The sequence below is a fragment of the Zeus faber genome (assembly GCF_960531495.2).
Source record: "Zeus faber genome assembly, chromosome: 2".
Lineage (NCBI taxonomy): Eukaryota > Metazoa > Chordata > Actinopteri > Zeiformes > Zeidae > Zeus > Zeus faber.
Window position 1 is genome coordinate 28,145,853 of NC_137189.1, and position 15,629 is coordinate 28,161,481.

A 15,629-nucleotide genomic window follows, 5' to 3' on the forward strand; every position below is an offset into this window, starting at 1 on the left:
TTTCTGAAGCATGTCAAAAGGATGTGATGGAGACAGATCATCATTATACAATAATTATTCTGTTGTAACGAGTCTGAATCTATAGCATGATATTATTGAGTAACAGTGCAGTATATTATAACCATTAGAAGCATAGCAGGTAATTTTCATTTACTGCTTGAATATCGGCCTCAGTGTCTTTTTAATTGTACTTACATTTTTTATATAAATAACGTTAAAACACCTTGTTTGGATTAAAGTGCTTTCTCTCCCAAAAGGCGCTAAGGATAGTTGAAGGCTGTGGAAAATTAATAATTTTGAGAGTATTAGGCCAAAATAATTTTGCGAAAGAACAAGTTGGAAAAACCAAACGGCTGTTTTCACCGAGTGCAACGTCAGGAACTAACTTTGAAAAAAAGAGTCGTCACTAAAGACCAGGCTGTGATTGGCTGGTTGTGTTTTCAGGAAGTGGGAATGAGTTTAATTGGTGTTTTAAAGGGTCTGTGTGACAGTGGGAGGAGCCTTAATCCTAGATGACATCCAATCAAGTCAGGATGTTGGTCGTTTGTGGGCAGGTCCAATCATTCCCAAACAATCATACACTACAGATTATGAAGAACCCTGAAACCAAAGCTATACCTAAAAACATACACTTCAACCATCAGCAGTCTCTCCCAGAGCCCAGATTTCCCACAATGCAAATTGCTTTAGCGGCATCTTAGCTGTAGGTGACAAAGTTGGCGGGAAAGATCCCGACCTGACCGTTGCCCAGCTGCCCCTCCCACCAGTCGTACTGGGAGCCAGTGCTGGTTATCACTGTGATGCGGTCGCCGGGGGCAATGCTCAGGTCACCCGGCTTCTGTGCTGTGAACGGGTGGGTTGCCGTGACAACCAGGGGCCCGTTGGCCCCGCCCGACACTGGGCCCCCGCCGCCTGTGGAGACAGGACATGATGTCAGTCCACAATAAGGTGCCTTCGCCAGGTTGTAATCCAGATAATGGTACGAAGGGAATCGTACCATTAGTATTGCCATTAGCAGTAGTTTGGTTCTATTACAGTAGTTTGGTATGTTTGGTAATATAGTAGAGGTTCGGTTCTACAATAATTTGGTTCAATAGAAGTAGTTTGGTATGTTCGGTATTATAGTAGAGCTTTGGTTCTACAGTAGTTTGGTTCTTTAGAAGTAGTTTGGTACGTTCGGTACTATAGTAGAAGTTTGGTTCTATAGTAGTGGTTTGATATGTTGGGTACTATCGTAGACGTTTGGTTCTATAGTAGTGGTTTGATATGTTGGGTACTATCGTAGACGTTTGGTTCTATAGTAGTGGTTTGATATGTTGGGTACTATCGTAGACGTTTGGTTCTATAGTAGTGGTTTGATATGTTGGGTACTATCGTAGACGTTTGGTTCTACAGTAGTGGTTTGATATGTTGGGTCCTATCGTATACGTTTGGTTCTACAGTAGTGGTTTGGTACATTGGGTACTATAGTAGAGGTTTGGTTCTTTAGTAGTGGTTTGGTACGTTCGGTACTATAGTAGTGGTTTTGCTTCTGAAGTAGTTTGATTTTATCTAAGTAGTTTGGTATGTTCGGTGCTATAGTAGAGGTTTGATTCTGTAGTAGTTTGGTTCTATAAAAGTAGTTTGGCACATTCGGTACTATAGAGGTTTGGTACTATACTAGAGGTTTGGTTCTGTAGTAGCTTGGTTCTATAGAAGTAGTTTGGTATGTTCGGTACTCTAGTAGTGGCTTGGTTCTATAGTAGTTTGGTTCTATGGAAGTAGTTTGGTATGTTCGGTATTATAGTAGAGGTTTGGTTCTACAGTAGTTTGGTTCTTTAGAAGTAGTTTGGTACGTTCGGTACTATAGTAGAAGTTTGGTTCTCTAGTAGTTTAGTACTATACTGTAGCAGTAGTTTGTTTATACATTAGTATACATTAGGGTTAAACTATAAACACATTTGAAGAACATCAGCAGACATGAGATATATAAAAAAGGATTTACAAGTCTATATATATATATTTTTTTTTAATCATATGGGTTTGTTGTTTTACCAGAGCTGGATGCGCTGGCACTCCAGGGACCTGAAACAGAGAAACAGCGCTGACTCCACATCATCACTAGAGGGCGCCACAGGTAGGGAACCTCAAACTGACAGTTTGGCATCACTATCGTAAAACCTTAATACGAATCCAGAAAGATGCTGGATCACACCAACCAGCTTTAAAAAATATATTTTTTTTTATAAATTGGGTAATAATGTCTATTGGTGTTAAAACTGTTCTTCCCTAAGTCCAAATCTAGTTCTAGTTCAGAAACCTTTGTCATGTACATATACTTTCAGTCCTACACATATGCAGTGAGATGTCATGACACCCTGGTGATTACGCACAATAAGCTCTAAAAATACTTTAGAAAAACACAACTTGGTGAGACCCGAGTGTCTGTGTACTGGATAGTACACTGGCGGGAAGTAATACAGGTGCAACCGGAAGTGATGCTGCTGCAGCTACGTCATGGATATGGTATGACACACGCTGGTGGTGTTCAGGTGGAGTGCATTATGGGAAATAGTAGTACTTTAAAAGAGACATGGCGTATCGTGAGGGAGTGCCAGTCACTGTTTTTTTTTTTTAGATCTCAGCAATGTCAGCAGGAAGTAGAAAGCCATGCACTATGCTCAACTACTGTAGCTAACTAAACATTCCTGCTGTCACACACACACACACACACACACACACGTTAAAGAGGTACATAAGGGCATATTCACACCGAGATAGGTGTGTCCGTGCACCATTAATTGTTGTGGTGTGAAGCGAGGACAGTAGGAGTTTGGTAACAATGACAAATAAACCTCTTGAATCTATGTTGTCATCATTTTTCAGTATGATGTTTTGAGCAGAGTGCCGTGTGTGCGCTCACTTGGATGTTCCACGGCAAAGTCGGACAGACTGGGGTAGAGGGGAGGTCTACCTGCGCGCCCCCGCGCACACACACACACACACACACACACACACACACACACACACACACACACACACACACACACACACACACACACACACACACACACACACACACACACACACACACACACACATTTAGTTAACAGCAGTATGAGCGTGTGCATACATATACTCACCAAATGATGTCTGATCAGAAAATTGAAAGACTTTTGTTTTAGTTGAAAGGGTTAGGGTAACTTCAGGGTATACAGGGAGGCTTTGGTTTCAAGGGTAGGGTTTAGGGCAGTCTGTAGGAGGGTGGGGGGTATGATATATCATATAATATAATATATGATATGGGATGATACAGTACAATATTGGGTATATACACATTACGTCATTGATATGGTATGACACACGCTGGTGGTGTTCAGGTGAGGTGCATTATGGGAAATAGTAGTACTTTAAAAAAGACATGGCGTATCGTGACTTGAGGGAGTGCCAGGCGTCACTGTTTTTAGATTTCAGCAATGTCGGCAGGAAGTAGAAAGCCATGTACTATGCTCAACTACTGTAGCTAACTAAACATTCCTGCTGTCACACACACACACACACACACACACCCTGCCAGGTTAAAGAGGTACATCGAGGCATAGTCACACCTAGAGGGCGGCGGGGGCTAATGCCTTGCCCAGGGGAACTTGTGCCAGGTGGAACTCACACATGGTTCTCCAATAAAAATGCTTGTTGGTCAGATTGGCGCTTTTGTTTTCTTGCACCTCTACCTCCACTCTACTGTACCTCTACTCATACTCTACAGTACCTCTACTCCTACTGTACTGTAATTCTACTTTTCTCTACCTCCACTTGACCTTCTTTCTACTCTACCCGACTGTACCTCTACAATACCTCTACTTGACCTCTGTTCTACTCTACCTCTACGACACCTTTATTCTATTCTACCCCTACTCCACCGCTTCTCTACTGTATCTCTACTCCTCCTACTCTACCTCTATACCTCTACTCCTACTCTACTTAGCTCTATCTTCACTTGACCTATATTCTCTCTCTACCTCTACCTGACCTTTCTTCTACTGTACCTCTACCTGACCTCCATTCCAGTCTAATCGACCTCTACACGAATGTACCTTTAATCCCGCTCTACTTCCACTTGACCTCTATTCTGCCCCACCCCTACAATACCTCTACTCTAGTTCCCTCTAGTCCTACTCTCATGTACCTCTACCTCCTTCCACTCTATTCTATTTTGAGTTGACCTCTACTCTACCTATACTTGTCCTCAACCTCTACTTGACCTCTACTCTGATGTACCGCTACGATATCCCTACTTGACCTCTACTCTAGCTCCCACTACCTCTACTCGACCACCATGCTACCTCTACTTCCAAACCGCCTCCCTCTACGATATCTCCTTCCACTGTTTTGTAGCTCTACTGTACTGTACCTCTACCCTGTAGGGCACTGACGATGGAATCCACTATTTTCATCAATATCGTGACAAATCTATGATGATTTGATCCTTTAATTATTCGGTACTAAGATGTGATACGATATGAACTTTATTATTTGAACTTTATCCCATTGCTTTCATCTACTTTAATGTGTGACCTCCGTTAAACATTAAATTAAACAAACAAAACTGACTTGTTCAAGAGGTGGCGTGCCCTTGAAAGACCATCATGTGAGCATTCTTTTAAGACAGTGGTGTGTGTGTGTGTTAAGTTGTTGAGCGTTGTTATGGTGACCCATTTTCCCATGATGCTCGGCGGCAGTTTCTCCTCAAACATGATCCTCGAGTAGACTTGAAACTTAGCCTAGTGGATTCTCATCTCCCACCTACGATGAAACTCCCTATTTAGGAATGTGTTTATTCCGCCAAGTAAATTTTAATATCGAAGGAATTAGTAATATAAAGGATTGGTACGTTTCTATAGACAATAAGCATAAAAAAGTCAGAAAAAAAGAATGTATGAAACAAATAATAAAATAAGTTATAATAAAAATGTCATAATAATATCCAAATATACGAAAATACACAGAATATACAAAATGTGATTCTATGCAAAGGATCAATTATTGGAAGTTGATGTAGAATTTAAAAAACAAAAACCGACAAAAATGGTGAATGTGGTGAGGTATGTGTGTATACTCACTTGGATTAGGACTGTAGTTCATGGGAGGTTTACCTGCGCGCGGGCACACACACACACACACACACACACACACACACACACACACACACACACACACACACACACACACACACACACACACACACACACACACACACACACACACTATTATATCTATATATTCACACACACAATATGAGTTCAGTTGTGCACTATCTGAAACAATGTGTGTGTGTGTGTGTGTGTGTGTGTGTGTGTGTGTGTGTGTGTGTGTGTGTGTGTGTGTGTGTGTTACCAGGCTGAGGGCCTGGGGGTCTGGTGGGAGCCTGGGGTCTTTCTGGAGGACCAGAGGACTGTAGAGGAAAGGGGGAGGAAGAGGAGAGGAGGGAGGGAAAAGAGGAGGGTAGTGGGAGAGGAGGATTGAAGGGGATAAAAGAAGAGGAGGGGAGAGGAAGAGGATCAGTGTAGTGCACGTTTACATTTACAGACGTTTACGTTTACAGACCCGGTCACAGAACCAAACCTGGACCCAAACGTAGGACCAGAACCAAACCTGGTCCCCGAATTAGATCCAGAACTGCTCCTAGGCCCGGACCTGGTCCCAGACCCATGTACCTTGGTCCTGAGGTTCTTGCTGGTCCAGTCCGTGGTGTAGGCCTCAGTGTAGGCCTCCAGGATGTGGTACAGATCATGACATACCGAGGGCGGCTCCACATCGCCATTCAAGATGGCCGATGCCCGGATCTCCTGGGAGTAGAACCTGCGACCACAGATGCCACCGACTGATTGTTATGGTCTGTTCTGTCTGCAGTGCCTGAAGAAAGTTTTTGTCCAATGCCCACATAAATCCCAGAACTCCTAAAACACCAGTGTCTGTTCTGACTCATGATGATTAATCGCTTTTGCGACTTGGCTGACTGTGGCTGGGTGACCCAGATTGACCAGATCAACAACGAGAGTTACTGGAAGTTTGGTATCGGCTCCTTTTCCTGTTTGGGCTTGACCTAAAAAGTTTGAGGTTTTTTTGTCCGACAAAGATGAACAGGATGTTATCCCACATGATGGCTTCAAGTAAAAAACTATGACAATAATAAAAATGACAAATGTTAAATGTCCATGATTAATATTCCCAACGTGCTGTGTGAATAATCTGGGTTTATTTTAGGACAGACAGATGAACATAGCGACAGGCAGGCAGAGAGATGAGACAGATAGACCAGCCGACGGACACATGGAGGGACAGACAGAAGAACAGTGAAAGTGACAGAAGAATAGACTGACAGAAGGACGGACAAACCAAGGGACCGACAAATTGATAGACAGATGGACAAATGGACATACAGACGGACAAATAGGTGGACCAACACATGGATAGATGGATGGATGGACCAAGGGACAGACAAATTGACAGACAGATGGACAAACAGGCAGGTGGATAGTCAAACAGAGAGATCGACAGACAGAGAGTGGATTCACAGACGGACAGAGAGACAGATGGATAGGGACAGACAGATGGATGGATCGATGGACAGACTGACAGACAGACAGAGGGTCAGACAGAGAGACAGATGGACCGAAAGAGAGACAGACAGCTGGGCAGATGGACGGACAGACAGACGGACATAGGAAATGGCAAATAGACAGACGGCTGGACAGAGAGACAGACGGGACAGAAAGATTGACAGACAGCTGGGCAGATGGACGGACAGATAGATGGGTGGGGGGGACAGTCAAACGGACAGACAGATGGATACACAGACAAACAGAAGGGCAGTCGAATGGACAGAGAGACAGACACACAGAGGGCCAGACAGACTGACAGATAAACGTACTTGCGGTTGGTGTCCTTGCGTTCAATCAGGTAGGATCCCTCCAGAGAGACTCCAGCGAACAGACCTCTGGACTTACAGTACGTGAAGACAGCGGCTGTGCTACGCAGAGCTACGTCAGCCTCGACATTCCTGGAGAGAGGGAGAGAGAGAGAGAGAGAGAGAGAGAGAGAGAGAGAGAGAGAGAGAGAGGGGGAGAGATACATTGAAACTCAGACAGCTGGGTTGCTTCAGGGCTCGTATTTATCAAGCTTCTGCCTAGAACGCTCCTAGGAATGGCCCTTAAAGTTAGACTCAGAGTAAAAATAGTCCTAGGACATAAGAGGTGGGTGTCAAACGTCCAACACAATCAGAAGAGCAGGACTTCTCTTTGGAGAAGGAATGATCTCTGATGGGGCAAAGATCTTAATATGACAGCCATTGTACACTACAGCTCCAGGGAAACCAGCGATTTGCATCAATGCATTTTTTTTTTTGCATTACTTCATGTTGAGTGTTGGAGAGAATGAGTGAATCTGTATCATCGTTGGTGCAGTATCGATCAATGTGATCAATGGACTATGATGGAGCTAAATTAGTGGGATGGACCAAACTCAAGGGGGTAGACTGTGATGGACCTAAATCAATATAATTGAATGGGATGAGCCTAAATAAATGGGTAGGACCGTGCAGGGAAGAGAATGCGCCCTAATGTAATATTAATAATAAATATGGCTACACAGGGTCCAGTTTAGTCATGTTGCATGCATTTTACAGTTCTCCGGGTTCTCTGAAATGCAGCACGATTTTTCGAGTTTCGAGTTTGAACGCAGCATGGGCTCCACCCAGTGTGTCGTCTCGTGGTTGTTCCACTATGTGGTCTACACAGTGCAACCCTCCTGTCTTCAAAACAACCGTCAATGTTTACCTGTAAACCACAACTTCTCACCGTGTTGTCTGTGGAAATAGAGCTGCGCTCTCAGACGGGTGGCTGTTTGGTGCTGTGTCGGGCACGTCATTTATTTGTTGAGTTTTTTACTTGTATTACATTTTCAGTAAGTTACGTTCCTGTGAAATATGAAAAGCGTTTTGGTATTTCTGCGAGTAATTACCATTGCACAGCTTTTATTTTTCCAACGTGTCGCTGGACCTAGAGCGCATAAATCACTCGCACATTTCATTGTTTTTGAGTGGACAATTTTTTAAGGACTACTTTTTATTATTATAAATATTAATCTTGAGCTATTATTTTATTTTTTTTACAAAATGTATTGTAAAGCACCTTACGGAAATCAAACAGACACAGACATGGAGGCTAGATGATTGATTGACAGAGCCAGTTCTTCCAAATCAATCATCTTCACTCTTCACAAATATGTCTCACTCTCTCTTTCTCACAGACATGATAAATGTTATTATTTTAATTGGCCTTTATTAAGTTAATGAGATGCTTGGTGAAGGTGTGTGAGAACGCTCCAGGCATTATTCCGTCCCATGAACAACAATTGGGCACTGATGACAGACACACACACACACACACACACACACACACACACACACACACACACACACACACACACACACACACACACACACACACACACACACACAGTTATCTGTAGCTACAGAAAGTCACAGGTGACTTTAAAGTAAGTTTTGTATGTGTGTGTGTTGTTGTGTGTGTGTGTGTGTGTGTACCTGCCCAGCGGTCCCACTGCTACAGTGAAGTTTCCTCCAAGAGTCAAATTTCCTCCTTTAGTGAATGCTTCCACCGCTCTCCTTTGGTTCAGGATGATCACCAGGTCTGACACCTGGGAGGTGAGTGAGAGAGACAGGGTGAGAGACAGACCGGTGCAAAGAGAGAGAGAGAGACGAGTGGAGAGAGACAAGTTAGAAGAGACGGGTCGAGAGAGACGGGTGAGGAGAGAGAGAGAGAGACAGGTGGACAGGGAGAGAGACAGCTCTTGTGATTTTCAGTACATATTCCTGATATGGCATGTAACAAGGGTGTGTTCAGTATGTGTATTCGCACTTAATGTTTGTTTATAGTGTGTGTGTGTGTGCGCTTAATGTGTGTGTGTATTTTCATAGTGTGTGTGTTTATAGTATGTGCTTAAGGTGTTTAAAACAAACCTCCACTCCGATCTCGAATCCTCCTCCGAGACCCGCAATGCCGATGGCAGATGGAGCGGACCACCCTACACACACACACACACACACACACACACAAAAACACACACACACACGCACACACGCGATGGATGGATGGATAGACTGGGAGTAAAGTAAGTCAGAAAAGGTAGACAGAAAGCAAACACTGGTGAACAGACACAGGTAAACTGACAGACAGGTAAACAGGTAAAGAGAAAGACAGGTAGACAGACAGGTGAACAGAGAGCGGTAAGCAGACAGACAGCTAAACAGAGAGCTGTAAGCAAACAGACAAGTAAAGAGAGAGGTAAGCAGACAGACAGGTAAACAGAGAGGTAAGGTATAGGTAGATAGGGGGAGGAGACAGACAGTCAGAGGTGAACAGGTAGACAGACAGGCACATAGACAAGTGAACAAATAGACAGACAAGTGAACAGTCAGATAGGTGACTAAACAAAGAGACCGGCAGACGAACGAACAAAGAGATAGACAGGTAAACAGACAGACAGGTAAGCAGACAGACACAGAGGTCTTACGTCTGTCCCCCATCCTAGCAATGACGATCCCGCTCCCTCCTCTTGCTGTGATCATGAATCCGGCCTTGATGACAGAGATGATCGCCAGGCCCTCCGCCTTGGCAATCACGTGGGCTACACACACACATTATACACACACACCTTTTATGTTGTGTATGTGTCTGAAAGAGAGAAAGAAAGAGAGAGAGATAGACTTACGGGGGATGAGTCTATCGGGCCCCATGCGGTTGGAGATTTCGGTGAATTCGCGCAGGATTTTTGCGGCTTTTTTGGCTTCAGCCTTCAGACTGGAGGGGATGGGGTTGTTCACTACACAAACACACACACACACACACACACACACACACACACACACACACACACACACACACACACACACACACACACACACACACACACACACACACACACACACACACACACACACACAGTTCTGGGTGGAGCAAGGGATTAGCACCATGCCAGGGCTGGAGATTCTATTCCCTGCAGGGATGGTATTATGCAACTGTAACTAATACAAAACTTAAAATACACAATATTATGAAAAAAAATAAAAAATAAAAGTTATTATTTATTATTATTATTATTATTATTATCATCACATTCTGTCCGTCTGTCTACTCATCTGTAATACATTCCTTTGACTTCCATGATGAATTAGCCTGGACACTCCCTGCCCAGGGCTAAGGCAGATGGCTGACTGTCACACTGTCTGCCTGTCTGTCACACTGTGTCTGTCTGCCTGTAGGTCACACTGTCTCTGCAGTATTTGCGTACTACGATATTTCACAGGATGTGGTAAGTATAGTTGTTTCTAGATTCAGGTGTCACGATCAGCATAGCTTTGATCGAGCCCTGAGGCAGCATTGATCCATCCAGCATTGATCGCTGAGATTGTTTATTTAAAAAATAAGAAAAGGCTAGTTGTTAGCTGTAGCTAGCTGTATTGCACTAGCTGTAACGCGCACCAATCACCACCAGGTGGACATGTGAGCAGTCTAGAAATGACTGGTGTCTCAGCCCCTTTACCACTTACACTGAAAGCTGTAAATTAACTGGATATGTTCTGTTTTGGCATCATGAGAGAAAAGGATCCGGTGTCGATGATGCGTAAAAATTGTTCCCTAAATCTCCCCACTCCTGATCTAGTATCATTTTGGAAAATGTCGGTACGGCTGTGAATTGCTGTAACATTTCCGTAAAGTTGGGGTGGAGCCGAATCCAAATCCAAATCAAGCACAATTACTTTTTTGTTACAAATTTATTTTGCACAAATATTTTAATAATGATTTGTCTTTGGGAAGGGGAAAAACAAAAAAACATTGGGAAAAATGGCGAGTTCGAACCGAACTGTGGAGCTGCAAAGACACGTCCAGTCTCTACAGAGACAGGTCTGATTTTCTTACATTTTATTATTTTTCTTCTTAAAAATGCCACTCAGACCCTACACGTGTTTAGGGGTGCAGTGCGGGGAAATCTGGCACAGGCGCTTCGCTACCTCACTGGCTGCACCACAGCATGGAGCGGAGAGGGACATTCTCCGGATGCAGAGAGTTTAGGACAGGTTGAAAATAATCACACTGATTTTCAACTGTGGGCCAGGGAGACGGGGAGCGAAGCACTGGTCTAAAAAAACAATTCTGTTGCTGAGTCTCCCGTGATATTAGACACCTCTCATGCGAGCATGACGTAATGTAACGGCAGAAGTCCACTGGACACGGTGCGGTATGTATGTATGAAGTAAAATAGTCTATTCCTGGGTGGGATATTTGTTTTCCTGCTGGAATGATAATGTTTTCTTTCCATAAATGAGGTTTAATTTGTTGTGGGGGAAAATTGTTTTCGTTTGTTATTACACATCAGCTGTTTGGCTGACGCAGACCTGGCTTGGTAATTAAATATTTTCACCAATTTTATCTTTGGAATGGACCACTATGGGAATCTACGCTCCAGTTTACGCTTTGCTCCCGTAAAAATGGAGCCGAGGCGTTAAAAAAAACGCAAGGGGTTTAGGAGCATTGCGAGAGATAACGCTTCTGCTTGGTGTGACCTTCCACATTGATTAACTGTGGCAGTTTCGCCCGCCACGCGCCATCCAAGTGGCGTGTTCAGGGACCTCCGGCACAGAGACACAGAAGACGGGGTTGTGAACACCAGTTTATTGTAACGTGGGCTAGTTAGAATTAGCCCGCAGCAGATAGCATGTGTCATGACACGGGCTCCTCCCCTGAGTGAGTGGGGGGACGGGGCTTGTACCTGTTGCTCGTAAGACTAACCAACGAGCAACAGGTATGCAGTCACTCTGATCCCAATCACCTAGATCCAGGTCAGGTGTGGCTGCTCAAACCACCCCATCCCCACACACCAAGCGCCAAGCGTCAGCACCAAGCAGAGAACCCCAGGCCACATTAACTTAGCAGCCTATCCGATGCATTTTCGTGACGCTGACATGTCGCTTCTGGTGTGGCCCAGGGCTCAGTGTACTCCCATGTCCCACTCTGCGGTGCAGCCCACAACAAAGTCCAGCATTAAAGTGTTTTTAAGTGTGTTCATGTGCACTGAAAGACACTTTGTACTTTGTACTGTACACTTCCTCCGGGGGCAAGATGCAACAGTGTTCAGTGTTTTCCACAGAATTAGATTCTATTTGTGGTGGAAACTTTTTTTTCTGAGCTGTGTGAACACATAATCACTTCCGAAACGAATTCATTTTCCGAGTTTCCCATAAATGCAGCATCGCTTCCTGCTTGGAAGCATGGATGGATGGATTTATAATGCCTAGTCAGACTTCTGCGCTTATTTTGGTGTGTAAATTAAAAGTAGTGTAAAACCGACAAGTACAGGATAAAAAAAAATCAGTAGTTTTTGGTTTATTATACTAAAAACCAGGACACATCAGCTGCGTAACTGCCAATCCTGATGTGGTCAAAAAAGTCAAATAATGGATGATCGGGCTCTCCTAAAAATGTTTTTAATTGGGGCTATTTTAGAGATTTTTTCTGAACTAACGCATTTGTCCTTTATTACTTTTCATAAACCTTTCACATGTAGCAAATGTTGTTACACGTGTAAAAAATGTAACAAATGACTGACAGTTTGTAAGAACCTGACGTTATTGGTGGTGAAAACTTTTACGACCCGCCTCTTTTATCTGAATGGCTAAGCGACCATAATGTGACTTTGATGTTCGCCCCTGCTGTTCAATGTAAGGAGGCTTCAGCCCTTAGTGGATACGCTCCTTTTGGTATATCTCCAATCGCGTATGCAAAGTACTGAAATGTATTCATTTACTCGCTTCAGACAATCAGGTGGAGCAACATAGCCAACAATAACCCCGGAAGTGCCCCCCTTCTTCCTCTGAAACCAATTCAGCAAGACTGATGGGGGTCCATTGGGGTATAAAACCCTAGTCAAGCAGGAAACTATACGCTTCCTTGGTGTGTTGAGGACATGCCGACTTTTTTTAACAAGCCACCTGCCTATGCATCAGGCTTACGGCAGGTGTTTTATCTGCCTGGGAGCGGGCACACGCTCTCGCTGGGCTGACGGATTGTGCAAGGCCTGCCGCACCATACCAGCCGCAGAGCAGGCCCGCCGCATGGAATGCTTTACAGAACGCGCACCGCTGGACCAGACCACTGCGGAGCCCATCTCCGTTCCTTTCCACCGACGGGGATGACGAAGATGCCCTCAGCGTGGGCGAAGGTGACGCGTTCTCCCGGCCTCCCTCTACACCCAGGTATGTCAGCTTTTTTCCCCCGGAGTCGAGCTGACCGACAGAGGCCAGGCCTCCGTCGTGTCGGCCCCCTCCACCTACAGGGCGCTGTCGGTCCAATCCCTCTAGGCTGACTTCCACAGCCTCCATAGCTGCGGGGGGGCCTGGGTATTCCCATGCCTCTTTCTCACTGCTTGGCTGGCTGACAGGACATAAGTCCTGGCAAGCCAGGCTGTGGCAGCGACAGTGGTGATGCTGGCGGCCTCGATCTTTCACCTGAACACCTGCGGGGTGGCACTGACGGCGTCCGAGGCAGGAGATGTGTCTAAGGCTTCTGTCGCAATTCTCCACACAGCATCAGGGTGTTTGCGCCGGCGATTTTGCCTTTACACGGCGGTTCGCTAATGGGCCGGTGTTTAGTGTCTCGTGACGCCAGCGGTCGCCCCTCAGTGTGACTTGGAGCTGGTTTTGGATGTGCTCTGTGGCACGCCCTTTGAATCTGTGTCTCAGATCACGTTAAAGCCGCTGTCTTTTAAAATGGCGCTGCTTATCGCTCTCACCTCTGCGTAGTGTTGTGCACACTGGAGGTGTTGCAAGTCCAACTGGCTTTTTCAGGGGCGTTTGGGTCCTTGACATTTGTACAGCGGCATCCTTGGCGTCGCCCCTCCCCATTTGTCCGTTTCTCCCTGTGCAAAGTTTCCGCAGGGTCCGTTTCCCAGTTGGTGCTCGGCGTTGCGGCCAAGCAGAGTAAGGTAATATTTTCTTTTACGGGCCACTCAGATTTCTGATGTGATTAGTGACTAACACTCTCTCTGTGGATACAGTGTGTGTAATGTTAGTTGCTTCCCATTGGCCTTTCAGTGGGTGCAATGGATTGCCAGGGTCAGAGTGTGCGTAGATTACGTTCAATGCCGGCTTTGGCTGCCTCAGCCTGGACCATTACGCACTTGGGGCGTGTTCGAGTCCAGCATACAGAATCGGGGTCCCCGCCCCTCGTATACCAATAGGAGTACAGGGCAGCTTCCAGTGTCCTAATACTTTTTAAGTAACATTTTAATCTGGCTTTTATGGCAGACGCCTATTTTTAAACTGGAATTCCAAACTGGTGTGAGTCACTCTGGTAGTTTCGGGTCAAACTGGTTATAGGACTTATCGTTATGTGTTCTATCCAGTTTATTATTATTCACCATAATCAGAGGCAAAATAAACCCGAACATCACATCATATCCCATGTCAGATAACCCAGACATTAGACTCCAAACTGTGCGTCACGTTATATTAACTCCCTAAATTCATGACTGGAAGATGCGACAATAATGCTGACTCGTGACCCACCGCTGCTTTTAAACACTAAACTGTGAAATGCAAACAACAGACAGACAGAAGGAAAGAAAGAGGGGAGAGTTTTTATTTTTTATTTGACAAACTATTTAAATACTCATACTGTCAGTATGTGTATATAATTTGATTAAATTACTTTCAATATGATACAGAAAGTAATTCAAATAATAAAGGAATGCAAAACAAAAACGACACACAGAAGAGCAAACATAAAAGACAGAGCGGGAGAGACTCTTCTACACACATTTATATGCATTTTATACATTTTATGATATGAAATTGTCTATTTTACCATGTCTTTCCACTGGAGAGACAGAGAGAGAGAGAGAGAGAGAGAGAGAGAAGGAGAAAGAGAAAAAGAAAGAGTGAGAGAGTGAGTGAGTGAGAGAGTGTGTGTGTGTGTGTGTGTGTGTGTGTGTGTGTGTGTGTGTGTGTGTGTGTGTGTGTGTGTGTGTGTGTGTGTGTGTGTGTGTGTGTGTGTGTGTGTAGTTTCAGACACAGCAACTAAATAAAAGACCAAAAGACAAAAAAAACAAAGAACATTATTATGCACATGTAGTCGGACTTACTGCTGTGTGAGTGACGTGCTGCTCTCCGGTTGGCTACCTGGACAGGTGAGCTGCGCGCGGCGCGGCACACCACACCGCCGCACCTGTTGCACAGGGCTGACCCGCGCGCTCCCCTCAGGACCCATCGCCCGTCACGTGACACATGCAGGAAAAAAACCAACAGCAACAAAAATGAAACTTTTCCGCCAATTTTACGGTACGGGAAGGTTCAAACGGGTCCGAGAGAAACGGTTCCGGTGACGGCTTTTCTCCTGGAAAGTTTTAAACGTCAGGCGAGGCACGGGACAGCACGGCGGTGGTCGTTTAGGACCCACTGCGCGTTCACGCTGACGTTGTTGTTGTGGAGTGAGCTGTGCACGCTCCCCAGCAGTAGAATCATGAAGGAGGAGACAGGAGCGGAGGAAAGAGAAGTATGTTCCACCAAGTGAAAG

At 44.9% G+C, this 15,629-nt stretch overlaps 1 protein-coding gene across 1 annotated transcript in view; it reads right to left on the bottom strand.

Annotated features, from left to right (window-relative positions):
- sh3yl1 (SH3 and SYLF domain containing 1) overlaps positions 1-15,323 on the bottom strand; it is a gene marked incomplete at its 5' end in the record, with an annotated part of 15,542 nt that extends 219 nt beyond the window's left edge. Inside the window, 12 exons of the mRNA XM_080023829.1 lie at positions 1-912; positions 2,035-2,064; positions 5,100-5,132; positions 5,374-5,431; positions 5,694-5,838; positions 6,911-7,039; positions 8,585-8,697; positions 9,020-9,084; positions 9,574-9,687; positions 9,772-9,882; positions 13,144-13,572; positions 15,236-15,323. The exon at positions 1-912 is cut by the window's left edge and continues 219 nt beyond it. Coding sequence (XP_079879955.1) covers positions 698-912; positions 2,035-2,064; positions 5,100-5,132; positions 5,374-5,431; positions 5,694-5,838; positions 6,911-7,039; positions 8,585-8,697; positions 9,020-9,084; positions 9,574-9,687; positions 9,772-9,882; positions 13,144-13,572; positions 15,236-15,323 — 1,530 coding nt within the window. The 3' untranslated portion in view covers positions 1-697. The remainder of the gene's footprint in view (positions 913-2,034; positions 2,065-5,099; positions 5,133-5,373; positions 5,432-5,693; positions 5,839-6,910; positions 7,040-8,584; positions 8,698-9,019; positions 9,085-9,573; positions 9,688-9,771; positions 9,883-13,143; positions 13,573-15,235) is intronic.
- Positions 15,324-15,629: the final 306 nt, after the last annotated feature.